The sequence below is a fragment of the Tachyglossus aculeatus genome, chromosome Y4, assembly GCF_015852505.1.
Source record: "Tachyglossus aculeatus isolate mTacAcu1 chromosome Y4, mTacAcu1.pri, whole genome shotgun sequence".
Taxonomy (NCBI): domain Eukaryota; kingdom Metazoa; phylum Chordata; class Mammalia; order Monotremata; family Tachyglossidae; genus Tachyglossus; species Tachyglossus aculeatus.
The window spans coordinates 11,126,295-11,147,334 of record NC_052096.1 but is presented as its reverse complement, the minus strand read 5'-3'; the positions used below and the strand labels follow the sequence as shown (position 1 = coordinate 11,147,334).

Below are 21,040 nucleotides of genomic sequence, written 5' to 3'. Positions count from 1 at the left end.
CCAGATGAGGTAGTTGAGGCACAGAGAATAATAATTAGGGTATTTGTTAAGCACTTCCTATGGGCCAGTGCTGTTCTACTCGCTGAAGCGAAGTGACTTGCCCAAGGTCACACAGCAGACAAGTGGTGAAGCCAGGATTACTACTACTACTACTATATTATCATAATATAATAATTATATTATTATATAATATATAATAAATAATGTAATGATTATATTATTAATAATTAATATAATAATAATATAATAATAAAATAATATATGCGAAGCATTGTTCTAAGCGCTGGGGGATACAAGGTGATTAGGTTGTCCCACGTGGGGCTCACAGTCTTAATCCCCATTTTACAGATGAGGGAACTGAGGCACGGAGAAGTTAAGTGACTGGATAAGGTTGTCCCACGTGGGGCTCAGTCTTAATCCCCATTTTACAGATAAGGGAACTGAGGCCCAGAGAAGTGAAGTGACTTGCCCAAAGCCACACAGCTGACAACTGGCGGAGCCTGGATTTGAACCCACGACCTCTGACTCCAAAGCCCGGGCTCTTCATAGCCACGCTGCTTTCACTGGCAAGAGGTTGGGGCGGGGGTACTGGGATGCGGGCTGGGGAGCGGGAATCCCCAGATAATAATAGCAGAAATAATAATCCCGGATAATAATAGCAGTAATAGTAACAATAACAATGGTAGTTGTTAAGCGCTTACTATATGTCAAGCACCGTACTAAGCGCTAGGGTAGTTGCAATCTAATAGGGTTGGACACGGTCCCTGGCCCACCTGGGACTCAGGGTCTGAATCCTCTTTTGACAGATGAGGTAGCCGCGGCCCAGAGAAGCGAAGCGACCTGCCCCAAGTCACGCAGCAGAGGACGTGGCCGAGGCGGAATTAGAACCCAGGCCCCACCGACTCCCAGTGCCCCAGGGTCGATCCGTTGGGGTGAGATGGTGGGATTGTTCCCGGAGTCGGAGCGGGGGAGAGGAAGAGGGGGTGGGGGGTCTCACTGGGGCAGGATCTGGTACAGAAGAGCTTCCGCCTTCCTCTTCTCCTCCAGGTAGGCTTGCGTGCGCTCCTGCACCAGCTCCTCCAGGTTGTTGGCATATTGCTCCATGCGGGTCAACAAGGTGTCCAGTATGTTGCCGTTGTTCTCCCTAAGGGGTCGGATCGGGCCGGGGGTCACGGGGCGGGCCCCCTTCCTCCCGCAGCCCCCCTCCCCAATAATAATACGATTATTAAGCGCTTACTGTGTTATTATTATTTTTTTTGATGGCATTTGTTAAGCGCTTACTACGTGCAAAGCACCGTTCTAAGCGCCGGGGAGGTGACAAGGTGATGAGTTTGTCCCACGGGGGGCTCACAGTCTTCATCCCCATTTTACAGATGAGGGAACTGAGGCCCAGAGAATAATAATAATAATGTTGGTATTTGTTAAGCGCTTACTATGTGCAAAGCACTGTTCTAAGCGCTGGGGTAGATACAAGGTAATCAGGTTGTCCCACGTGGGGCTCACAGTCTTCATCCCCATTTTTACGGATGGGGGAACTGAGGCACAGAGAAGTGAAGTGACCTGCCCAAAGTCACCCAGCTGACAAGTGGCGGAGCCGGGATTCGAACCCATGACCTCTGACTCCAAAGCCCGGGCTCTTTCCACTGAGCCACGCTGCTTCTCTTATCATTATTATTTATTCTGATGACTTCACACCTGTCCCCATGTTTTGTTTTGTTGTCTGTCTCCCCCTTCTCGACTGTGAGCCCGCTGTTGGGTCGGGACCATCTCTAGATGTTGCCAACTTGGACTTCCCAAGCGCTTAGTCCAGTGCTCTGCACACAGTAAGCGCTCAATAAGTACGATTGAATGAATGAATGAACATGTTTTGTTCCCCGTCTCCCCCTTCTAGACAGTGAGCCCACTGTTGGGTAGGGACCGTCTCTCTATGTTGCCAACTTGGACTTCCCAAGCGCTTAGTCCAGTGTTCAGCACACAGTAAGCGCTCAATAAATACAATTGAATGAATGAATGAATGTGCAAAGCACTGTACTAAGCGCTGGGGAGGTTACAAGGTGATCAGGTTGTCCCATGGCGGGGGGGCTCACAGTCTTAATCCCCATTTTCCAGATGAGGGAACTGAGGCACAGAGAAGTGAAGTGACCTGCCCAAAGTCACACAGCTGACAAGGGCCGGCACGGGATTCGAACCCATGACTCTTGTCTCCAAAGCCCGGGCTCTTTCCACTGAGCCACACTTCAAGTCTGTTGAAGCAGAGGGAGTGGGGAGGGGGTTCGAGGGGCGGGGCTAGAGAGGGACCAATGGGAGGAGCCGAGGGGAGGGGCTGATAGGGGCGTGGCCAGGGAGAGCCAATGGGATGCGTCGAGGGGCGGGGCTAGAGAGGAACTCAGAGGGGCGGGGCTAGAGATGGACCAATGGGAGTGGCCGAGGGGCGGGGCTAGAGAGGAACTCGGGGCGGGGCCAGAGAGTGACCAATGGGAGGAGCCAAGGGGCGGGGCTAGAGAGGAACTCCGAGAGACGGGGCTAGGGGGGACCAATGGGAAGAGCCGGGGGGGGGGTCTAGGGAGGAGCCAATGGGAGAAGCCGAGGGGCGGGGCTAGAGAGGAACTCAGAGAGGCGGGGCTAGAGAGGGACCAATGGGAAGAGCCGAGGGGAGGGATCTAGGGAGGAGCCAATGGGAGCGGGCGAGGGGCGTGACTAGAGAGGAACTCAGAGGGGCGGGGCTAGAGAGGGGCCAATGGGAGGAGCCGAGGGGCGGGACTAGAGAGGAGCTCCGAGAGACGGGGCTAGAGGGGGACCAATGGGAAGAGCCGGGGTGGTGGTGGTCTAGGGAGGAGCCAATGGGAGAAGCCGAGGGGCGGGGCTAGCGAGGAACTCAGGGGGCGGGGCTAGAGGGGGACCAATGGGAGGGGCCGAGAGGCGGGGCTAGAGAGGAACTCAGAGGGGCGGGGTAGAGAGGGACCAATGGGAGGAGCCGAGGGGCGGGGCTAGAAAGGAACTCCGAGAGACGGGGCTAGAGGGGGACCAATGGGAAGAGCCGAGGGGCGGGGCTAGAGGGGAACTCCGAGAGACGGGGCTAGAGGGGGACCAATGGGAAGAGCCAACGGGGGGAGCCGAGGGGCGGGGCCTAGAGAGGAACCAATGGGAGGGGCCGAGGGGCGTGTCTCCGGGAAGGGCCCTTGACCCACCTGTTGAAGCGCCTGAGCTGCAGGCGGATGTGTTGGAAGTCGGGCCTGTCGTTGGGGTCCTCGGCCCAGCAGCGCTGCATCAGCGGCCCCAGCTCCTCCGGCGGGCTCTGCGACCCCAGCCACGGCCGGAACGGGGGCTGCTCCCCGACGGACACCCGCTCCACGATCTCTGACGGGGGCGGGACCATCAGTCAATCAATCAATCAATCCATCCTATTTATTGAGCGCTTACTGTGTGCGGAGCCCCGGACTAAGCGCTTGGGAAGTCCAAGTTGGCAACATCGCGAGACGGCCCCTACCCGACAGCGGGCTCACAGTCGAATCTCACATGTGTGCTAATCTCGTTATGCTGATGATGCTACCCTATTAGCAGAAGGTGAAGATTTGAAGGGTTTATTGTTAAAAGTTAAGAAACAGAGAAAAAGATGGACCTACATTTTAGTGTAAAGAAAACAGAGATCATGACAACTGGAAGTTTTAACACATTTGGAGTGGATGGAGAGAAGATTAAAATAATTGACAATTATTGGACTGATAGTCAATAATAAAGGAACTAGTAGTCAAGAAATATGCTGAAGATGAATGTTAGGAAGATTTGCTATGAAGAGCCTGGAAAAGACATTAAATGTGCTGGTGTAAAAATTGCCACAAAAATACTAATTGCTAATTCAGTGGTGTTTTTTTTTTTTACTCTATTTATTTATTTATTTTATTTGTACATATCTATTCTATTTATTTTATTTTGTTAGTATGTTTGGTTTTGTTCTCTATCTCCCCCTTTTAGACTGTGAGCCCACTGTTGGGTAGGGACTGTCCCTATATGTTGCCAATTTGTACTTCCCAAGCGCTTAGTACAGTGCTCTGCACATAGTAAGCGCTCAATAAATACGATTGATGATGATGATGATGAATCTCACATGGGGCCTTAATCCCCGTTTTACAGATGAGGGAACCGAGGCCCAGAGAAGTGAAGCGACTTGCCCAAGGTCACACAGCGGACACGTGGCAGAGGCCGGGTTAGAACCCATGTCCCCCTGACTCTCAGGCCACCCATGGGCCTCGAATCCTCGGGTCCCAGGGAAATAAGGTCCAGGCCCGGGGTCAGAGGGTGGGGTCAGGGGGCTGGGGACTGACCCTTGGGGCTGAGGTCCAGGCCGGGCAAGTGGAAGACACCGCAGCGCAGGGCGATCTCCTGCAGGATAATCCCGAAGCTGTAGATGTCCCCTTTCTGAGAGCCGCGAACGGGCGGGGAAGCCATGCGTAGGAGCTCCGGGGCTGTCCACAGCTTCTCTGGGGGGCGAGAGATGGGAGAGGGGGTGGTCACGGGGGGGCGAAAATGAGGGGAGGGGGTGGTCGCAGGGGCCGGGGGGCCGTCCACGGCTTCTCTGAGGGGTGGGAGAAGGGGTGGGCCCGGGGTCCCGAAGCGGTGGGGATCAACTCGGGAAGGTTTGGTGGGAAACCCCAGACTTCCACCCTGGCTGGGACTTCGGAGTGGGGGGCTCGGGACCCTCCCGGAACTGGTGCCCCCGGCCCCTGGGGATGGGGTTGGGTGGGTGGGGGCAGGCTTCCTCACTGGCGTAGAAGGCATGGCCCGTCTCCGGCCTGGCCGGCCAGCGGAAAGTCTCCAGGCCGTAGTCGGTGACCTTGAGGACGAAGCGACTGTCCACCACGCAGTTGGACGACTTGAGGTTGCCGTGAGAGCAGATGGCCCCGTTGTGTAGGAATAACATCCCCTGGGGGGGTGGGCAGGGGCAGGTCAGGGGCGGTCCCCCCACCCACACAGCATCCCCCCACTGGGGACGGAACCCGGGGGGAAGGGACGGGGTCAGAGGAGAGAAATGACCCCCCCATCCTATACATAAACACACTTCCATTCATTTATTCATGCAGTCATAGTTCGTTCATTCATTCATTCAATTGTATTTTATTATTATAATGGCATTTATTAAGCACTTACTATGTGCGAAGCACGGTTCTAAGCGCTGGGGAGGTTACGAGGTGATCAGGTTGTCCCACGGGGGGCTCACAGTCTTCACCCCCATTTATTATTATAATGGCATTTATTAAGCGCTTACTATGTGCGAAGCACTGTTCTAAGAGCTGGGGAGGTTACGAGGTGATCAGGTTGTCCCACGGGGGGCTCACAGTCTTCACCCCCATTTATTATTATAATGGCATTTATTAAGCGCTTGCTATGTGCAAAGCACTGTTCTAAGCGCTGGGGAGGTTACAAGGTGATCAGGTTGTCCCACGGGGGGCTCACAGTCCTCACCCCCATTTTACAGATGAGGTAACTGAGGCACAGAGAAACTAAGTGGCTTGCCCAAAGTCACACAGCTGACAATTGGCGGAGCCAGGATTTGAACCCATGAACTCTGACTCCAAAGCCCGGGCCCTTTCCACTGAGCCACGCTGCTTCCCCAGAGAACTAAACAAAACATATTAACAAAATAAAAGAAATAGAATAAATATGTACAAATTAAATACATAAATAAATAGAGTAATAAATACGTACAAACATATATACATATATACAGGTGCTGTGGGGAGGGGAAGGAGGTAAGGTGGGGAGGAGAGGGAGAGGAAGGAGGGGGCTCAGTCTGGGAAGGGCTCCCAGTTATTGGGTGCTTATTATGTGCAGTACATATTTATTACTCTATTTATTTATTTATTTTATTTGTACATATCTATTCTATTTATTTTATTTTGTTAGTATGTTTGGTTTTGTTCTCTGTCTCCCCCTTTTAGACTGTGAGCCCACTGTTGGGTAGGGACTGTCTCTATATGTTGCCAATTTGTACTTCCCAAGCGCTTAGTACAGTGCTCTGCACATAGTAAGTGCTCAATAAATACGATTGATGATGATGATGATATTTACTATTCTACTTATTTCATTTTGTTAATATGTTTTGTTTCGTCGTCTGTCTCCCCCTTCTAGACGGTGAGCCCGCTGTTGGGTAGGGGCCGTCTCTAGATGTTGCCAACTTGGACTTCCCAAGCGCTTAGTCCAGTGCTCTGCACACAGTAAGCGCTCAATAAATGCAATTGAATGGATGAATGAATGCAGAGTACTGCACTGAGAGCTTGGGAGAGGACAACAGAACAACAAACAGACACTCCCCTGCCCACAACAAGCTGACAGTCTAGAGGGAGAGACTGAAATTAATATAAATAACTGACAGATAATAATAATGGCATTTATTAAGCGCTTACTATGTGCAAAGCACTGTTCTAAGCGCTGGACTGCTCTAAGATTGTGGGCATAAGTGGTGTGGGGCTGGGGGAGGGGGTATGGATAAACGGAGTGGGAGAAAAGGAAAAGGGGGGCTTAGGGAACACACGTACACATTTGCACACCCAGGTGACAGAAAAGGAGGTCTCATGTGGGCAGGGAACGTGTCTACCAACTCCGTTACTTTGTACTCTCCCAAGCGCTTAGTACAGCACTCTCTGCACACAGTAGTTGCTCATTAAATACAACTGATCGGTTGATTGGGACGGGGAGAGGGTGGGGAGGTGCAGGAGGCAGAGGTTTTTTTTTGGGGGGGGGTCTCCCTGCCCGTGGGGTATCCCTGTCCCGCACCTTGACAATGTCGTTGGTGAGAGAATAGCGGAACATCCAGTCCAGAGTAATGCTCTCGTTCTCCAGGATGTCCTAGGGCCCAGGGGGGATGAGATGAGGATTATTATTATTGTTGTTATTATAATTATTATTATGTTCCGACCCCCGCTTCCTCCATGCCCCCTCCTCCCTCTTCCCCAGACCCCTTCTCTCTGAATGCCCCAGCCTGCAGCCCTCCCCGGCTTCCTCCATTCCCCCGTCCCCCTTCCCCCTTCCCCATTTTTCCCTCCTTTCTCCACCTCCCCATCCCCTTTGGCCCACATGTCCCCCTCCCACGTCCCGCCCTCACCTGCAGGCTGCCACGCGGACAATACTCCGTGAGGATGCAGATATTGGGGGGGTCGGTACAGGCTCCCACGAACCGCGTCAGGTGTTCGTTCTGGACGTCCCGCATCTGCGTTGAGGGGGTGAGGGGGGGAGACCCTCTCCTTCCTATCTCCCCCCTCCTGCTCCCCCATCCCTTTCTTCCCCCCCACCTTCTTCACACTTTCTGCCACCCCCAGACCCACCTCCTCCGTCCGGTCTCCATCTGTAGCGCTTAGTACAGTGCTCTGCACACAGTAAGCGCTCAATAAATACGATCGATTGATTGATTGATCCCCCCCCCACCCCAGCTCCACCCCTGAACTCCAACCCCCCGCCTCGGCCCCCTTCCCCAATTACGTGTTTCAGCTCGAAGAGGACTTTGCGGGTGAGTTCGATGCGCTGGTGATGGAGGTGTTTGACGGCCACCAGGTTTCCCTGAGTTGGGGCGGGTGGGAAGGATAATAATAAAAATATTTGTGAAGTGCTTACTATCATCATCAATCGTATTTATTGAGCGCTTACTGTGTGCAGAGCACTGGGCTAAGCGCTTGGGAAGTACAAGTTGGCAACATAGAGAGACGGTCCCTACCCAACAACGGGCCCACAGACTAGAAGGGGGAGACAGGCAACAAAACAAAACATGTGGACAGGTGTCAAGTCATCAGAACAAATAGAATTAAAGCTAAATGCACATCATTAACAAAATAAATAGAATAGTAAATATGTAGAAGTAAAATAAATGCACTGAGGTTGATACAAGCTAATCAGGTTGGACACAGTCCCTGTCTCACATGGGGCTCAAAGTCTTCACCCCTGTTTTTCAAATGAAAAACACCCCTGTTTTTCCAAGCACTTAGCTCTGCACACAGTAAGCACTCAATAAATACGATTGATAATGAAATGAAACATATCTATTCTATTTATTATATTTTGTTAGTTTTTTTGGTTTTGTTCTCTGTCTCCCCCTTTTAGACTGTGAGCCCACTGTTGGGTAGGGACCGTCTCTAGATGTTGCCAACTTGGACTTCCCAAGTGCTTAGTCCAGTGCTCTGCACACAGTAAGGACTCAATAAATACAATTGATGATGAAATGAAACATATCTATTCTATTTATTATATTTTGTTAGTTTTTTTGGTTTTGTTCTCTGTCTCCCCCTTTTAGACTGTGAGCCCACTGTTGGGTAGGGACTGTCTCTAGATGTTGCCAACTTGGACTTCCCAAGCTCTTAGTCCAGTGCTCTGCACACGGTAAGCGGTCAATAAATACGATTGATTGATTGATTGAAATGAGGGAACTGAAGTCTCCCCCCTGAGCTCCACCAACCCCCCTCCTCAGTCCTCCGCCACCCGTCCCCATCACCGCCGCGTGCCCCAGGCCCACCCTTCCCCATGCCAACCTTGTAATAAGCCGTCTTGGCGTACATCTGTCCCTGGTCCTCCGCCGTGAGTAGGGAGCCCATGTTAGACCCTCGCTGTGCGGAGAGTTCAGCGTCAGACGAGGGTCGCGGGAGAGATGGCGCGGGGAGAGGCGGAAATCGGCGGGGAGGGCACGGCGAGAGGTGGGGCGTGTGAGGAGAGATGAAGACCCCAGGGGATTCGGGGGGAAAAGGGTAATGATGGCGTTTGCTAAGCGCTCACCATGTGCCAGCCACTGTACTATGCACCGGAGAGGTACAAGCAAATCGAGTTGGACACAGTCTCCCTCCCACGTGGGGCTCACAGACTCAATCTCCATTTTACAGATGAGGAAACTGAGGCCCAGGGAGTGACTTGCCCGAGGTCATGGAGAGGAGGCGAGGAGGATCGTGGGGGTCCAAGGTAGGAGAGGAAGGGGGAGTCTTACGGGGGCTGGGGGGAATGGGAGGGAGATGGATGTTGTGGGAAAGGGCTGGAGATCATGGAGGTTGTTGGGGGGGGGGACACGGGGGTCGTGGGAGCGAGTGGAGGTCGGGAGAGTATTCTATTTATTTTGTTAATGATGCGCATCTAGCTTTATTTCTATTTATTCTGATGACACCTGTCCACGTGTTTTGTTTTGTTGTCTGTCTCCCCCTTCTAGACTGTGAGCCCGTTGTCGGGTAGGGACCGTCTCCACGTGTTGCCAACTTGGACTTCCCAAGCGCTTAGTCCAGTGTTCCGCACACAGTAAGCGCTCACTAAATATGGCTGAATGAGCGAATGAGAGGAGCGACGGGGGTGGTGGGAGTGAACCGAGGGTCGTGGGAGGGAGGTGGATGTCGTGGGAAGGAGCTGGAGATTGGAGGGGTCGGGGGAAGGTGCTAGGGGTCGTGGGAGGGATCGGGGGTCGTGGGACAGTAGGGTCGGTGGTCTCTGTCTCCCCCTTTTCGACTGTGAGCCCACTATTGGGTAGGGACTGGCTCTAGATGTTGTCAACTTGTACTTCCCAAGCGCTTAGTCCAGTGTTCTGCACACAGTAAGCGCTCACTAAGGAAGCCCCTTCCTTCCTCTCCCCCTCGTCCCCCTCTCCATCCCATCTTACCTCCCTCCCTTCCCCACAGCACCTGTATATATGTATATATGTTTGTACATATCTTTTTACTCTATTTATTTAATTTATTTGTACATATCTATTCTATTTATTTTATTTTGTTAGTATGTTTGGTTTTGTTCTCCGTCTCCCGCTTTTAGACTGTGAGCCCACTGTTGGGTAGGGACTGTCTCTCTATGTTGCCAATTTGTACTTCCCAAGCGCTTAGTCCAGTGCTCTGCACATAGTAAGCGCTCAATAAATACGATTGATGAAATACGGTTGAATGAGTGAATGAGAGGAGCGGTGGGGGTGGTGGGAGTGAACCGAGGGTCGTGGGAGGGAGGTGGATGTCGTGGGAAGGAGCTGGAGATTGGAGGGGTCGGGGGAAGGTGCTGGGGGTCGCGGGAGGAGCAGTAGGGTCGGTGGTCTCTGTCTCCCCCTTTTAGTGAGCCCACTGTTGGGTAGGGACTGGCTCTAGATGTTGTCAACTTGTACTTCCCAAGCGCTTGGTACAGTGCTCTGCACACAGTAAGCGCTCAATAAATACGATTGATGATGATGATGATGATGGGCACCAGTGGGACGAGCATGAGACCCCTTCCCCCTGGCCCCCGGCCTCACGGCGCTGAGGGTAAGTCGACTGCCGGCACTCCGCAGGTAGCGCTCCAGCCCGCTGGCCTGCACGTCTTCCCAGCGGACTCTCCACAGCTCGGACGCCAGCTCCTTCTCCAGCCTCAGTTTCCTGTCCGCACCAGGGTGGGGGGCTCTCAGGGACCCTCCATCAGTGTCCCTTCCCTACCCCCCCCAGCCCCGGCTCCTTCTCCCAGGGACCATATCTATTCTATTTATTTTATTTTGTTAGTATGTTTGGTTTTGTTCTCTGTCTCCCCCTTTTAGACAGTGAGCCCACTGTTGGGTAGGGACCGTCTCTCGATGTTGCCAATTTGTACTTCCCAAGCGCTTAGTACAGTGCTCTGCACATAGTAAGCGCTCAATAAATACGATTGATGATGATGATGATGATAATGATAATAATGATGGCATTTGTTAAGCGCTTACTATGTTCAAGGCACTGTTGTAAGCACTGGGGAGGTTACAAGGCAATCAGGTTGTCCCACGGGGGGCTCACAGTCTTAATCCCCATTTGACAGATGAGGCAGCTGAGGCACAGAGAAATGAAGTGACTGGCCCAAAGTCACACGGCTAAGCGCTCAGTAAATACGATTGATGATGATGATGATGATCCCCCTTTCTTACCTCCTTCCCTTCCCCACAGCACCTGTATATACGTATACATGTTTGTACATATTTATTACTCTATTTATTTTACTTGTACATATCTATTCTATTTATTTTATTTTGTTAGTATGTTCGGTTTTGTTCTCCGTCTCCCCCTTTTAGACTGTGAGCCCACTGCTGGGTAGGGACCGTCTCTAGATGTTGCCAATTTGTACTTCCCAAGCGCTTAGTCCAGTGCTCTGCACATAGTAAGTGCTCAATAAATACGATTGATGATGATGATGATGATGATGACAAGCGGCGGAGCGGGATTTGAACCCATGACCTCGGACTCCAAACCCCGGGCTCTTTCCGTAACTCAGCCTCCATCCTCTCTGGGCCCGCTCCCAACTTCCTCCCTTCCCCATGAACCCACCCTCCATCCCCCTCGCCCCTTCCTCTCTGCGCCGCTCACCTGTAGATGAAGAAGCAGACGAGGAATATACTGAGCAGCGAGAAACATCCCACCACACCCAAGATTTCCAGGTGGGAGAAGGAGGCTGGGATGGAAAGACAAAAGGAGGGGTCACTGGGGGAGACGGGCTAAGCCCCCCTCCAAGCCACTGGACAGGGTGACAGCTCGGTTGAAGACTGGGAATGTATCAAGCGCTTAGTACAGTGCTCTGCACACAGTAAGCGCTCAATAAATACGATTGAACGACTGAATCGAGACTCCACTGCAGCAGGAGGGAGAGAGGGTAGACTTGAGAATGGGGTGGGAAGGGAGCTGGGACCTCTCCTCTCTTTCACCGTCTGTCTCCCCCCGGCAAGACTGCAAACTCTCTTGAGGGTAGGGATGGTCTCTACCGACTCTACCGTACTCTCCCAGGCACTTATTAATAATAATATTGGTATTTGTTAGGCGCTTACTATGTGCAAAGCACTGTTCTAAGCGCTGGGGGATACAAGGTGATACTGATAATAATAATGATGGTATTTATTAAAAGCTTATTATATGCAAAGCACTGTTCTAAGCAAGGTGATCAGGTTGTCCCACGTGGGATCACAGTCTTCATCCCCATTTTACAGATGAGGGAACTGAGGCTCAGAGAAGTGAAGTAATAATAATATTGGTATTTGTTAAGCGCTTACTATGTGCAGAGCACTGTTCTAAGCGCCGGGGGGATACAAGGTGATACTACTAATGATAATGATGGCATTTATTAAAAGCTCACTATATGCAAAGCACTGTTCTAAGCAAGGTGATCAGGTTGTCCCACGTGGGGCTCACAGCCTTCATCCCCATTTTACAGATGAGGGAACTGAGGCTCAGAGAAGTGAAGTAATAATAATATTGGTATTTGTTAAGCGCTTACTATGTGCAAAGCACTGTTCTAAGCGCTGGGGGGATACAAGGTGATACTGATAATAATAATGATGGTATTTATTAAAAGCTCACTATATGCAAAGCACTGTTCTAAGCAAGATGATCAGGTTGTCCCACGTGGGGCTCACAGTCTTCATCCCCATTTTACAGATGAGGGAACTGAGGCTCAGAGAAGTGAAGTAATGATAATATTGGTATTTGTTAAGCGCTTACTATATGCAAAGCACTGTTCTAAGTGCTGGGGGATACAAGGTGATACTGATAATAATAATGACAGTATTTATTAAAAGCTCACTATATGCACAGCACTGTTCTAAGCAAGGTGATCAGGTTGTCCCACGTGGGGCTCACAGTCTTCATCCCCATTTTACAGATGAGGGAACTGAGGCTCAGAGAAGTGAAGTAATAATAATATTGGTATTTGTTAAGCGCTTACTATGTGCAGAGCACTGTTCTAAGCGCTGGGGGGATACAAGGTGATACTGATAATAATAATGATGGTATTTATTAAAAGCTCACTATATGCAAAGCACTGTTCTAAGCAAGGTGATCAGGTGACTTGCCCAAAGTCACACAGCCGGCAAGCGGCGGAGCCGGAATTAGAACCCACGACCACAGGCTCTTTCCACTGAGCCACGCTGCTTCTCAGTGCTCTGCCCACGGTAAGTGCTCAATAAATAGTCCCGATTGATGGATGGATTGGTGGAGGGACCCCAGGAGGTGGCATAGTGGGGGTCCGAGGGAAGAGGAGAGAGAGGCGAGGAGTTGGGCGATTGGGGAGAGGGAAGGAGGGGATTTTCCTCTGGGTGTGGAGACAGGGGGATGGACCGGGTGACCTCAGGCAGACGCAAGGGGGGTCACCTTTGCGGCAGGCGGGCTCCTCGTTGTTGAAGCCGCAGCGGGGGACGTCCGGGGGTGGGCCTCCCCCCGGCCAGTGAAGCTGTCGTCCGGGCACGGGGATCAGCTCCTTGGTGGTCCCGTTGAAGTCCAGGGTCACCTGGAAAAGGGGGCAGGGGGGAGAGGAAGGGTGCTCTGACACCCGGGTCCCCAACCTGCCACTCTCCCCACCTGAAACGCCCTCCCTATTCCTCCTTACCTTAATAATAATTGGGATTTGGGCACACCTCCTCCAAGAGGCCTTCCCTGACTAAGCCCCCCTTTCTTCTTCTCCCACTCCCTTCAACATCGCCCCGACTCGCCCCCTTTCTTCATCCCTTCTAGACTGTGAGCCCAAGGTTGGGTAGGGACCGTCTCTCTATGTTGCCAACTTGTACTTCCCAAGCGCTTAATCAATCAATCAATCGTATTTATTGAGCACTTACTATGTGCAGAGCACTGTACTAAGCGCTTGGGAAGTACAAATTGGCAACACATAGAGACAGTCCCTACCCAACAGTGGGCTCACAGTCTAAAAGGGGGAGACAGAGAACAGAATCAAACATACCAACAAAATAAAATAAATAGGATAGAAATGTACAAGTAAAATAAATAAATAAATAAATAAATAAATAGAGTAATAAATATGTACAACCATATATACATCTATACAGGTGCTGTGGGGAAGGGAAGGAGGTAAGATGGGGGGATGGAGAGGGGGACGAGGGGGAGAGGAAGGAAGGGGCTCAGTCTGGGAAGGCCTCCTGGAGGAGGTGAGCTCTCAGCAGGGCCTTGAAGGAGGAAGAGAGCTAGCTTGGCGGAGGGGCAGAGGGAGGGCAGTACAGTGCTCTGCACCCAGTAAGCGCTCAATAAATACGATCGAATGAATGAATGAATGAATCCCCTCTCCCAGCCCCACAGCCATCATTTATTTATCTCTATTCATTTATTTATCTCTATTCACGCCCGCCTCCCCCTCTAGACTGTCAGCTCCTTGTGGGCAGGGGATGTGAGAAGCAGCATGGCTCAGTGGAAAGAGCACGGCCTTTGGAGTCAGAGGTCATGGGTTCGAATCCCGACTCCACCAATTGTCAGCTGACTTTGGGCAAGTCACTTAACTTCTCTGTGCCTCAGTTACCTCATCTGTAAAATGGGGATTAAGACTGCGAGCCCCATGTGGGACAACCTGATCACCTTGTAACCTCCCCAGGGCTTTGCACATAGTAAGCGCTTAATAAATGTCATTATTATTATTATTATGTGTCTGTTTATAGTCTATTATACTCTCTCAAGAATTTAGTACAGTGCTCGGCATACAGTAAGCGCTCAGTAAGTACAACTGAATGAATGAATGGTATTTGTAAACCGCTTACTGTGTGCCGAGCACTGTACTAAGCGCCGGGGCAGATTCAAGATAATCAGGGCCCAGGTGCGGATGGAGAACAGGTATGGAATCCCCATTTTGCAGATGAGGGAAAAGAGGCACAGAGGAACTGAACAGGAGAACAGGTATGGAATCCCCATTTTGCAGATGAGGGCAATGAGGCACGGAGGAACTGACCAGGAGAACAGATATGGAATCCCCATTTTGCAGATGAGGGAAATGAGGCATGGAGGAACTGAACAGGAGAACAGGTATGGAATTCCCATTTTGCAGACGAGGGAAATGAGGCACGGAGGAACTGAACGGGAGAACAGGTATGGAATCCCCATTTTGCAGACGAGGGAAATGAGGCACGGAGGAACCGAACGGGAGAACAGGTATGGAATCCCCATTTTGCAGACGAGGGAAATGAGGCACGGAGGAACCGAACGGGAGAACAGGTATGGAATCCCCATTTTGCAGACGAGGGAAATGAGGCACGGAGGAACCGAACGGGAGAACAGGTATGGAATCCCCATTTTGCAGACGAGGGAAATGAGGCACGGAGGAACTGAACGGGAGAACAGGTATGGAATCCCCATTTTGCAGATGAGGGAACTGAGGCACAGAGGAACCGAAATGACTGGCTCAAGGTCACCCAGGAGGCACGTGGCAGAGCTGGGATTAGAACCCGGGTCCTCCGCCTCCCAGGATCATACTCTTTCCAGTAGGCCATGCTGCTTCTCCGTGACTGCACTCTCCCCCACCTCCCGCTCCATCTCCGCTTGGCTAAATGCCCGTTCCTCCTGGATGTCTTCCCGGGTTGATTCCTCCTCCACCCAGCTCCAGCTCCTCCAGCTCCGACCATCTGCCACGATGACGAGGTCCTCCCCGGACCGGCAGCCCCCGGCGGGCCGGGACCCTCCTGTCCCTCCCCCGGCCCTCGGCACAGTGTGTGCGTCAGTGTGTGTGTCTTGCCTCCCCTCTCCCGACGGGCAGCCCGCAGTGGGCAGGGTCTGCGTCTCCTCCTCCCTCTGTCCCTCCCTCAGTGTCCAGCACAACGTTGTGTCCGTGAGAACGCATGTGTAAGTTTGTGCTTCCCCCGTCTCTCTGTTTGCCCACCTCCGAGTCTCTATTAACGCCTGCCTCGATACTTCTCCCTGCGAGGGGGTCTCTTTCGGTCACTCTGTCCCTGACGCTCACCTGGAAGTCTCCGCTCTCTGGATCCAAGTCCCACAGGGAGAAGTCACTCTCCCGATCACCGTTGCTGTCGATTTTCAGATATCCGGTCACCCCTGTCCGGCCGTGAAGAGGGACGTCAGCGGGGCCTGGTCTCTCTAACCGCCCCCGCCAACCCCTACTTCCAATTGCCCCATCCCTCTCCGCCACTGAGATTCCCTGCCCCTCCCGCCCCCCCCCTAACCCCCCCAGCCCCCCGAATCCCTTCCCCAGGGCCTGACCATAGAAGTCCCGGCCCCACATGCGTCGGACAATCTCCTCTCCGTCCCTGGACGAGCCCCCGGACGCCAGCGTCTCGTTCAGTGCCCGCGCGTAGATCAGGAGTCCGTCGTGGAAGCCGGCGGCTACCACGTTTTCCTAACAATCATGGCATTTGTTAAGCGCTTACTGTGTGCCGGGCGCTGTACTGAGCACCGGCCCGGGGGAAGACAAGCACATCGGGGGGGGGGGGACACGGTCCCTGTCCCGCGTGGGGCTCACAGTCTTACAGATGAGGGAACTGAGGCACGGAGGATTGAAGTGATTTGTCCAAGGCCACGTGACAAAGCGGAAGAGCCGGAATTAGAATCCATGACCTTCGGACTCGAAGGCCCGGGCTCTAGCCACTGCACCATGCTGCTTTCTGGCCAGGGAGGAGGAGGGGACAGGGACTCTGGCGGGGGTGTGTGTGTGTGTGTGAAGGATAGGGTCTTGCAGGGGAAGGAGGGGGTCACGGACCTTGGGCGTTAGGGTGGGGATGGTGGTCTGGGGGCCACGGGTCCTGGCGTCAGCCTTTGCCCACCCACCCAAATCCCCTTCGTACCAGCCCGTCCCCCAGGGAGAGGTTGAATTGTTTCTGAGCGGCCTGCTTCAGCTCCTGCACAAATCTGGAATATTCGGGGTTGTCCGGTTTCTTGTAGGTGATGATGATGGCGGACTGGTGGGAGGGAAGTGGGGGGCCGAGGGTCAGGAAAAGGGGGCTCGGGGGTGGGGGGAGAATTGGGGGCTGGGACCCAGCTGCTGGGAACGGGGCCCTCTGCTAACTCCCCTGACCCCCTCCTCTCCACCCTGTCCCCCACAGTTCCCCGCCTCCCGGATCAGAGAGGGAGAGACACCAGTGGAAGGTCAAGCAGCACTGTGTGTTAAGCGCTTATTGCGTGCCAGGCGCTGTACTAAGCGACGGGGTAGATTCCGACCCGGTTGTGTCCCCCCCACCCCACCCCTCGGTTCCCTCCATCTCCCACCAATCCATGACATTCCAAATTGTACTTCCCAAGCGCTTAGTACAGTGCTCTGCACAGAGTAAGCGCTCAATAAATGCGATTGATGATGATGATGATGATGATTCCCCCTGCCCAGGTGTTGAACCTCCCCCCGCTTCTCCCCCCATACGTGCACACACCTGGAAAGCTTTTTGGGCCTGGGCGTCCAGCCCATCTCCGCGGTACCAAGGCCTCCGGGGGTCCAGGTGTCCCCCCGGCCCGGGACCCCACAGACTGTGGCCGAAGACGTCCAGGTAGAAGAAAGCGAAGTCGCCGCCGGTCATTCCGGCCGCCCAGGCCGCCAGCATCAGGGCGCGGAAGGTGGCCGGTGAGCTGCACACGTAGACCACTGCGGGGGGCGTCAGCACGGGGTGTGGGGGGGGAGGAAAGACCCCTCTCTTCACCTCCCACCCCCCCCCAGGCATCGGCCCCCTCCTCGCCTCCTTCCTTTCACCCTCCTTCTAGACTGTGAGCCCGCTGTTGGGGTAGGGACCGTCTCTAGATGTTGCCAACTTGGACTTCCCAAGCGCTTAGTCCAGTGCTCTGCACACAGTAAGCGCTCAATAAATACGATTGATTGATTGGCCCTTCTCCCGTCGCCCCAACCTTCTCTTTTCTCTCCTCTACTGCTTCCCGCCCCCCCGGCTCTCCCCGCTCTGTCCTCTCCCTCACCGGCCACCCCTCTCTGCCCCGTCCCTCCCGCACCGAACACCTCTCCCTGTCCTCTCCCGCCCCGGCCACCCCTCTCTGCCCCCTCCTTCCCGCACCGGCCATCCCTCTCTGTCCTCTCCCGCCCCGGCCACCCCTCTCTGCCCCCTCCTTCCCGCACCGGCCATCCCTCTCTGTCCTCTCCCGCCCCGGACACCCCTCTCTGCCCCCTCCTTCCCGCATCAGACTTCCCCTCTGTCCTCTCCCGCACCGGACTCCTCTCTTTGCTCCCTCCCTCCCCGGACATCCCTCCCTGTCCTCTCCCGCACCGGCCACCCCTCTCTGCCCCCCCCCCCTCCCCGGACAACATCCCTCTCTGCCCTCTCCCGCACTCTGTCCTCTCCCCACTGGCCTCTCCCCCCTCCCCCCTCCCCCTAGGACTCTCCTTTCTGTCCTCTCCCGCACCGGACCCCCCCCCGCCCTCTCCCGCGGCGGACGGCCCTCTCTGCCCCCTCCCCACTGATTCCCCTCCCTGCCTCTCCCCCAGACCCTCCTCGCTGCCCCCTCCTCCCGCCCCCCCTTTCTTCCCACCCCCTCCCTGTCTCCCCTCTCTGCCCCCTCCCCACCGGCCTCACTCTCTGCCCCCTCCCCACCGGACTGTCCTCTCTGCCCCCTCCTCACTGGACTCTCTCCTCTCTGCCCCCTCCCCACCGGCCTCTGCTCTCTGCCCCCCCTCACCGGCCTCTCCTCTCTGCCCCCTCCTCACTGGACTCTCTCCTCTCTGCCCCCTCCCCACCGGACTCCCCTCTCTGCCCACTCCCCACTGGACTCCCCTCTCTGCCCCCTCCTCACCGGACTCTCCTTTCTGCCCCCTCCTCCACAGACCCCCCCCTTACTGCCCCCTCCTCACCGGACTCTCCTCTCTGCCCCCTCCTCCACAGACACAACCACCCCCTTCCCCACCGGACTCTCCTCTCTGCCCCCTCCTCCACAGACACAACCCCCCCCGCCCCTTCCCCAGCAGACTCACCTCTCTGCCCCTTCCCCAGCAGACTCCCCTCTCTGCCCCTTCCCCACTAGACTCCCCTCTCTGCCCCTTCCCCACTAGACTCCCCTCTCTGCCCCTTCCCCACTAGACTCCCCTCTCTGCCCCTTCCCCACTGGACTCTCCTCTCTGCCCCCTCCTCACCGGACTCTTCTCTCTGCCCCCTCCCCACTAGACTCCCCTGTCTACCCTCTCCCCACTGGACTCCCCTCTCTGCCCCCTCTCCACTGGACTCCCCTCTCTTCCCCCTCTCCACTGGACTCCCCTCTCTTCCCCCTCTCCACTGGACTCCCCTCTCTGCCCCCTCTCCACTGGACTCCCCTCTCTGCCCCCTCTCCACTGGACTCCCCTCTCTGCCCCCTCTCCACTGGACTCCCCTCTATGCCCACTCCCCACTAGACTCCCCTGTCTACCCCCTCCCCACTAGACTCCCCTGTCTACCCTCTCCCCACCGGATTCCCCTCTCCGCCCCCTCCCCACCGGCCTCCCCTCTCCCCCGGCCTCCCCCCTCCGCCCCCCGCCCCCCGTCTCCCCTCCGGCCCCCTCACCCCGGGCCTGCCTGCGGATGTCCCCGACGAGGCGGCTTAGGTCGGGGGCCCCCCGGGCCTGGCCGAGCGCCAGCTCGACGACGGACAGGTTGGTGCGGGCCAGCAGGCGCAGGTAGAGGCCCTCGACGGCGAAGTAGCAGGGCCGGTCGGCGTCGCCCCCGGGCGGGTCCTCGTAGACGACGAGCGCCCGGCGGGCCCAGCCCAGGGCCCCGTGCAGGCCGGCGGCCAGGTCGCCCAGCTGGGCGTGGCTGGGCCCGGCGCGGGTCAGCAGCCGGTACTCGCCCTTGGCGTCGAAGCCCGCGGCCGCCGCCCCGGCCGTCAGCAGCGGCCGCCGCCAGTGGGCCGTGAAGCGGCCCACGGGGGCGGCGGCGTAGGCGCAGCCGGGCCCCACGAACAGGTCGGGCCCGTGGGCCATCTGCAGGTCGGCGGCGGCCAGCGGGGCGGCGGCGTCCGAGCAGCGGCCCGCCCCGTCCTCGCTGCTGCCCAGCACCAGGCGCGGGGCCCGCCCGCCGCCCAGCCCCGACAGGGCCCGCTGCACGGCCGGGCCCACGCGCGGCCAGGCCCACGGGTAGGCCGCGTTGCTCAGGGGCAGCACCACGGCCACCGTGACCTGGGCCCCGGAGCCCCGCCACCCGCACGACCCCAGCAGCACGGACAGCACCAGGGCCGGCACCGGGGCCATCGGCCCGCCCGGGGCATCCCCCCGACGGGGACGGATGGCGCGGGGGGCTCGCCCTCTCTCTCTCTCTCTGTCTCCCTCTCTCCCACCCCAGATGGGCTGGGGGGAGACCGGACGGGGGGCTCTGTCTCCCTCCCTCTCCCCAAATCCCTCCTCGTCCCGGGGAGACCCCCGGGCGGCCAGAGGGGGGGCGGGGGCCCGACGGGGACCGGCCGGCCGGCCGGCCGCGTGAGCGTTGGTTTGTGCGGCTCCCACGGAAGGTGACTGTGTGTGTCTGCGTGTGTGTGTGTGTGTGTCTGTGTGTGCGTGTGTGGGGGGGGGGGGTGGGTCCCGGGTGGGTCCCGCCCGCCCCCTCCGCTCGGGGAGGGGGGGCGGCTCCTTAACCCCTTCCCACCCGGACCCAATGTCGAGGCCCTCCCAGCCCAGCCGCCCTCCCACGGGACTCTCCTCTCTGCCCCCTCCCAACCGGACTCTCCTGTCTGCCCCCTCCCCACTGGACTCTCCTCTCTGCCCCCTCCTTACTGGACTCTCCTGTCTGCCCCCTCCCCACCGGACTCTCCTCTTTGTCCCCTCCTTACTGGACTCCCCTCTCTGCCCCCTCCCCACTGGACTCTCCTCTCTGCCCCCTCCTCACTGGACTCTCTTCTCTGCCCCCTCCCCACTGGACTCTCCCCACCGGACTCCCCTCTCTGGCCCCTCCTCACCGGACTCTCCTCTCTGCCCCCTCCCCACCGGACTCTCCTGTCTGCCCCCTCCCCACTGGACTCTCCCCTCTGCCCCCCCTCACTGGACTCCCCTCTCTGCCCCCTCCTTACTGGACTCTCCTCTCTGCCCCCTCCCCACCGGACTCTTCTCTCTGCCCCCTCCCCACCGGACTCCCCTCTCTGCCCCCTCCTTACTGGACTCTCCTCTCTGTCCCCTCCTTACTGGACTCCCCTCTCTGTCCCCTCCTTACTGGACTCCCCTCTCTGCCCCCTCCTTACTGGACTCCCCTCTCTGCCCCCTCCTTACTGGACTCTTCTCTCTGCCCCCTCCCCACCGTACTCTCCTCTCTGCCCCCTCCTTACTGGACTCTTCTCTCTGCCCCCTCCCCACCGAACTCTCCTCTCTGCCCCCTCCTTACTGGACTCTCCTCTCTGCCCCCTCCCCACCGAACTCTCCTCTCTGCCCCCTCCTTACTGGACTCTCC

The 21,040-nt window shown here is 56.0% G+C and overlaps 1 protein-coding gene across 1 annotated transcript in view; it reads right to left on the bottom strand.

The window, feature by feature from the left end:
- The window catches only part of NPR1 (natriuretic peptide receptor 1), a 30,438-nt gene extending 10,345 nt beyond the window's left edge, over nucleotides 1-20,093 (bottom strand). The window contains exons 1-16 of the mRNA XM_038769010.1: nucleotides 19,173-20,093; nucleotides 17,072-17,280; nucleotides 16,493-16,606; nucleotides 15,912-16,047; nucleotides 15,655-15,746; nucleotides 13,074-13,209; nucleotides 11,301-11,385; nucleotides 10,229-10,349; nucleotides 8,514-8,588; nucleotides 7,474-7,551; nucleotides 7,100-7,204; nucleotides 6,772-6,843; nucleotides 4,762-4,921; nucleotides 4,323-4,478; nucleotides 3,189-3,357; nucleotides 998-1,144 (exon numbers count right to left, since the gene is read on the bottom strand). Of these exons, the coding sequence (XP_038624938.1) occupies nucleotides 998-1,144; nucleotides 3,189-3,357; nucleotides 4,323-4,478; nucleotides 4,762-4,921; nucleotides 6,772-6,843; nucleotides 7,100-7,204; nucleotides 7,474-7,551; nucleotides 8,514-8,588; nucleotides 10,229-10,349; nucleotides 11,301-11,385; nucleotides 13,074-13,209; nucleotides 15,655-15,746; nucleotides 15,912-16,047; nucleotides 16,493-16,606; nucleotides 17,072-17,280; nucleotides 19,173-19,854 (2,537 nt within the window). The 5' untranslated portion in view covers nucleotides 19,855-20,093. The remainder of the gene's footprint in view (nucleotides 1-997; nucleotides 1,145-3,188; nucleotides 3,358-4,322; nucleotides 4,479-4,761; nucleotides 4,922-6,771; nucleotides 6,844-7,099; nucleotides 7,205-7,473; nucleotides 7,552-8,513; nucleotides 8,589-10,228; nucleotides 10,350-11,300; nucleotides 11,386-13,073; nucleotides 13,210-15,654; nucleotides 15,747-15,911; nucleotides 16,048-16,492; nucleotides 16,607-17,071; nucleotides 17,281-19,172) is intronic.
- Nucleotides 20,094-21,040: the final 947 nt, after the last annotated feature.